The 6,000-nt window shown below is 38.7% G+C and overlaps 1 protein-coding gene across 3 annotated transcripts in view; it reads left to right on the plus strand.

Annotated features, from left to right (window-relative positions):
- zcchc9 (zinc finger, CCHC domain containing 9) overlaps window positions 1–5,795 on the plus strand; it is a 30,408-nt gene extending 24,613 nt beyond the window's left edge. For all 3 annotated transcript variants that reach the window (XM_052020567.1, XM_052020566.1, XM_052020568.1), the window contains exon 6: window positions 5,449–5,795. In XM_052020567.1, coding sequence (XP_051876527.1) covers window positions 5,449–5,570 — 122 coding nt within the window. In that variant the 3' untranslated portion in view covers window positions 5,571–5,795. The remainder of the gene's footprint in view (window positions 1–5,448) is intronic.
- Window positions 5,796–6,000: the final 205 nt, after the last annotated feature.

Genomic DNA, 6,000 nt, shown 5'->3' on the forward strand with positions numbered 1-6,000 from the left:
TAACAACCAAACCAAGGATTGATGAGTCTGAGGATGATTCAGATGTTTACCCATCATGTGCGGTGACTCGAGCTAGAGCTAGAGAATTAGCCAAGACAGACAGTCCGGTGCAGTCTGATGTGGTTCCTTGTGACAGTCCTAAACAGGAAGAAAATTTTGATGCTTTATCTGAGACTTTTCTGTCTTCTCTGGAGGATCAACATCCTTATAGTGAGCCTGAATTTAAAGATTTGTCTTTGTCGAGGAAGGATTTTATGGTGGAACAGACAAAGGACCCTGAGTTGACAGAATTGAAAGAAAAAGCTCTCTCATGTGAGGAGATTGAAAAAGTGCCAACTGGATACTATGTCAAAAATGGAGTGTTAATGAGGAAATGGAGACCTCCTCATGTTCCTGTTACTGAGGAATGGGAAGTTATTCATCAGGTTGTTGTTCCTAAAGTTCATAGGGATGAGATTTTAAACCTGGCCCATAGTATGCCTTTGGGTGGTCATTTTGGTGTGAATAAAACTGTGGGGAAGATCTTGAAACAATTCTATTGGCCTGGTTTGAGAAAAGATGTGGTGATGTTTTGTCGAACCTGCCACACATGTCAGATGGTAGGTAAACCAAATCAAAAACCCCCTGTGGCTCCATTGAAACCAATTCCTGCTTTTGGTGAACCCTTTTCGAAGGTGATTGTGGACTGTGTTGGCCCCTTACCAAAGTCTAAGACTGGAAATCAGTATTTGTTAACCATCATGTGTGCCACTTCTAGATTTCCAGAGGCAATACCCCTTAGAAATATTAAGGCCAAGACGGTGTCAAAGGCTCTTGTAAAATTTTTTACCTTGTTTGGTTTGCCAAAAGAAATCCAATCTGATCAAGGTAGTAATTTTATGTCAAAAATTTTTCAACAAATAGTCTATGAGCTGGGAGCAAAGCAGATTGTATCATCTGCATATCACCCAGAATCTCAAGGAGCTCTGGAGAGATTTCATTCTACTCTCAAAAATATGCTGAAGACTTATTGCTTTGAAAACACCAAGGATTGGGACGAAGGTATCCATTTACTTTTGTTTGCCGTTAGAGAATCGATCCAGGAGTCAATAGGATTTAGTCCGTTTGAGCTTGTGTTTGGACATCGGGTGAGAGGACCTTTGGAGTTGTTGAGAGAGCAATGGGTTAATGAGGAAGTTCACTTGAGTCTGTTGGACTATGTCCAAAAATTTAAAACTCGGTTGGAGAGAGTCTGCCAGCTAGCGAGAGAGAATCTGAAAACAAGCCAGATAAGAATGAAGACATATTTTGATAGACGTGCTCGGCCTAGGACATTCGCAGTGGGGCAAAAGGTATTGGTATTTTTCCCTAGCCAAAATAATCCCTTGCAAGCTCGTTTTTCTGGACCCTATGTTATTGAATCTCGAGTGACTGATCTAACATATATAATCAAAACACCAGATAGACGCAAGAAAACACAACTCTGTCACGTAAACATGCTAAAACCTTATTATGAGAGGGATTCAGTTGTGGCCTTGGTGGATGGTGTAAAGGTTGTTTCTAGAATGCCTGATGTTGATGTTGAGGAAGGCCAATTTAGACCAAATATTGTTCCATCGAAACTAAAAAACCAAAATATCCTGGAGAACCTTGAAACGAAGTTGGACCATTTACAAGTTTCACAAAAACAACAGATGAGAGAATTAATTTTAAAATTTAAAAATCTGTTCCCAGATGTTCCAAACAGAACATCGATAATTACCCATGATGTTGATGTTGGGGATGCAAAACCAATCAAACAACACCCATATCGAATGAATGTGGAAAAAAGTAAACTTGTTGATCAGGAAATCAAATACATGTTGGAAAATGATATTATTAGACATTCTACTTCAAATTGGAGTTCGCCCTGTGTTATTGTACCTAAACCTGATGGAACTGTTAGATTTTGCACAGATTACAGGAAAGTGAATGCTGTAACAAAGTCAGATGCTTACCCTATTCCTAGAGTGGATGATTGCATAGACAGAGTGGGAAAGGCAAAATTTCTTACAAAGATTGACCTATTAAAAGGGTACTGGTGTGTTCCATTAACAGATAGAGGAAGGGAAATTTCAGCCTTTGTAACCCCTTCTGGATTGTATGAATACAATGTTTTGCCATTTGGAATGAAAAATGCTCCGGCAACATTTCAAAGAATGATTAATTCAGTGATTCATGGGTTAAAACATACAGATGCCTACATTGACGACTTAGTGACTGGGAATGATACTTGGGAGGATCACATCTCTGCGTTAGAAAGGTTGTTTGAAAGACTTTCCAAGGCTAACCTTACAGTTAACTTGGCTAAAAGTGAATTTGGCCATGCCACTGTGACGTATCTTGGTTATGTTGTAGGTCAAGGCAAGCAAGCTCCTGTTCAGGCAAAAGTTCAAGCAATATCTGAGTTCCCTATTCCCACAGGTACGAGGACTGTTAGAAGATTTTTGGGAATGGTTGGATATTATCGAAAATTTTGTAAAAATTTTGCTGATATTGCTCTTCCCCTAACTAATCTTCAGAAGAAGGGAGTAAAGTTTGTTTGGACAGATTCTTGTCAAGAAGCATTTGAGAAGCTGAAAGCCATTTTATGCTACCATCCTGTGCTCAGAACACCTGACTTTGAAAAGCCATTTTCATTAGCAGTAGATGCCAGTGATGAAGCTGCAGGAGCTGTGTTGTTGCAGAAGGGTGACCTTGATGATATTGACCATCCTGTAGCTTACTTTTCAAAGAAATTTAATGAGCATCAAAAGAATTATTCCACCATAGAGAAAGAATTACTGTCGCTTGTTTTAGCCTTGCAACATTTCAGTGTATATGTTTGCACCGCTCAGAAACCATTGACTGTGTATACAGATCATAACCCATTGGTGTTTCTGAGCCGAGTCAAAAACAAGAACAGAAGGCTGTTAAACTGGAGTTTAATTTTGCAAGAGTTTGATCTCATGATAACTCACATTAAAGGCAAAGATAATGTGATTGCTGATTGTCTTTCCCGATGTTAAATGGGAAACATGTATCTGTACTAATCTGATAGTCTGTAGTTGTGTAGCATGATAATTATTAACATTACTAACTCTATGCGCGGTTAAAATTTTCTTGGGAAAATTTTTTTTTTAGGTGGGAGGTGTTATGGACTCAGTGAAAGTCCCTTTTAGAGAGTGTGTGTGTATGTGTGTGTGGGGCGTGCTTACGTCAATAGAAGATAAAGGACGTAATGACGTTGTTGAAGAAGTCAGAAGAAGAAGAGAGAGAGAGAAGGGAGAGAGACACCAGCCTGCTTGTTTTCTCTATCGATGGATGAGAAACAATAACTGTGTTTACCACTGAAATCCATGTATGGAAAAGTTGGAAGTAATCCGGTGGAGTTCACTTTGTTGCTGACCTGTAGAAGGAAACAGGTATTTGTATGTGGACGACCACGGTTCAGATGCTTTTCGGGGTGAGGAAGTCACTACCGAGTAAACACTGAAGAGTCGTTTGGGTTCCATCGTGGAACATTTGGATTTCGTATGTACTCTCTCTATGTTTTTCTACATCTACATCTTATCTTCAGACAACGGTGGTTGTTGAAGAAGCCCTTGCTCATATTTCACCTTATGGCTTGCGGAACTGAACTTTAAGAACCATTCAGGAACTGGGAGTTTTGGACTTTGTCACACACACACACGAAGAGTTTAGTTTTGGGGTTAACGTTCGAGGTTTAACATTTTTTGAATTCTAACATACTAACATTTTTACTTTTATTTTACGTATTATCATAAGTAGTGATTAATAAAATAGTTTTTAACACTAAATCATGCTCAGTGTGTTTCTTTTGTTGCTGGTTTGTGACAATTGCCAGGGGAAATCAGCAACAAGCAACTTGGGAAACTATCTAACCTGGGGCTAACCAACATGAAATGAGTGTTTTGGCGGATAGGTACAGACAGGTAGGTACAGACGTAACAATTAACAATTTTGATGATTGATTTGTGACAGGAAATTGGAAGCCCAACTCAGGGTCTGAGTTACATAGTGTTTGATTAGCCTGTTTCATTTGGTATTGTAATCAACTTCAGTAACATTGTTGATAGTTGATGATCATAGATAGGACCTAGATCAAGAGAACAGAGAAAATACTACATGCACATAATACTCCAATGTTTGCATTATTTTGGCTAGATTCAATCTATTTTTTGTGAGGATGAAATTTCTCTCTTTCCCTTTCGTCTCTCCAAGTTAAATATTACTAAAGACACAATAGCAACTGCCTCTGGACCTCCATCAACACTGTTTGAATCTTGAGGCGAAGAAGTGCAAGAGACAGCCTATTGACAATTTTCACATTCTTTCAGTCTTTCCACATCAGCGTGGCTGAGATTGATGAAGGTAGAAGGAAGAAAGCACTTCGGAATCTCTTGTATTTACTTCTGTCTGTTTTTGCTGGTTATCTGGGAACTTCTCTGTAGTAGTATAAAACGAAGCCATACTGGTAGCCAATAGGAAGTGTGTTGACAGCATTTTGGGTTCAAATTGGATTTGGCTACATAAGTAATTAAAAGAAATCCAATATGAGTTAACATATTTATTAAAATAGCTAGTGAATATTTCATACACTTTAACTTTTAATGTCATACAGTGGATTTCAGTGCCATTCTGTCTCTAGAGAAAGCCATTCTATTTAACTTAAGCAAATAAAAAAACTACCACATTCCCCCCCCCCCCGTGGAGTTAAAAACAAAAAATGCTAGAAATACTCAGCAGGTTAAAGCAGCATCTGTGGAGAGAGAAACATGCAGATCGAAGCCATTTCATGAATGGTGCTGACCAGCTGAGTACTTCCAGCAATTTATGTTTTTATTTTCGATTGCAATCATTTGCGTTATTCTGCTTTTGGATTGCCATAGAATCATGCCTCAGTAAAGCAGCCGGCATAATCAAAGACCCCACCCACCCTGGACATTCACTTCTCCCTCTCTCCCATCAGGCAGAAGATACAAAAGCCTGAAAGCACATACCACCAGGCTCAAGGACAACTATTTCCACTGTTGTAAGACTATCGACCGGTTCCCTAGTATGATAAGGTGGACTCTTGACCTCACAATCTGCCTTGTTATGACCTTGCACCTTATTGTCTACCTGCACTGCACTTTCTCTGTAACTGTAACACTTTTTTCTGCATTCTATTATTGTTTTACCCTGTACTACCCCAGTGCACTGTTGTAATGAATTGATCTGTACGATTGGTATGCAAGACAAGATTTTCACTGTACCTCAGTACATGTGACAATAATAAACCAATGCTGTCCACATACTTCATTCCACAAGCTGCCTCTTGTTTACATACAGAATCTGGTGCTTCTTTTCAAATATTAAAGTATTTGATTTTTTTTAAGACCTACGTAGTTTGCAGCATTTTTAACAATATTGTTTCTTATATTTCAGGTGATCGTGTTTTTACTGTTGGCCGATGGACAGAAGGAATGAGTGCTGATTACGAAGAAATCCTAGTCACTTCAGCTGCTCATAAAACTAAACATAAAGCTCCGAAGATTGTCAATTTTTAACCAGTACCTTCAAAATTGTAATTTAATTGATCTCCCTGCAAGTAACCCAAGTAAAGAAATGTGAATGTTACTTTAAGATGGGAAGGAATAATCTACAGTTCATCTAATACCAGCAGATGGAGCCATTGTATGTCAAATCTAGGATTATTGCAGCTAAAACTGTTACTTGTACCTAACTCTGATAAATAAATGAGGTTGCCATGAGTTTAATTTTCAAACAGAAAAGGGAGCTTTGTGTTTTAAATGAACAGTTTGCTTTTTATTAAGTATCGCAATACACTTCACAACAGGGGAATTGGCCCAAGAAAGGTTCCAAGGTGACTTAAATCTTGATTAAAGAGAGAGGCTAAGATGGATCTTCAAAGAGATTGAGAGGTACCGATAATGGGGCGAAGTAAAACAGAGGATGCATGAGGGAGTGGAGTTAGCA

The sequence above is a fragment of the Pristis pectinata genome, chromosome 7 (assembly GCF_009764475.1).
Source record: "Pristis pectinata isolate sPriPec2 chromosome 7, sPriPec2.1.pri, whole genome shotgun sequence".
Taxonomy (NCBI): Eukaryota; Metazoa; Chordata; class Chondrichthyes; order Rhinopristiformes; family Pristidae; genus Pristis; species Pristis pectinata.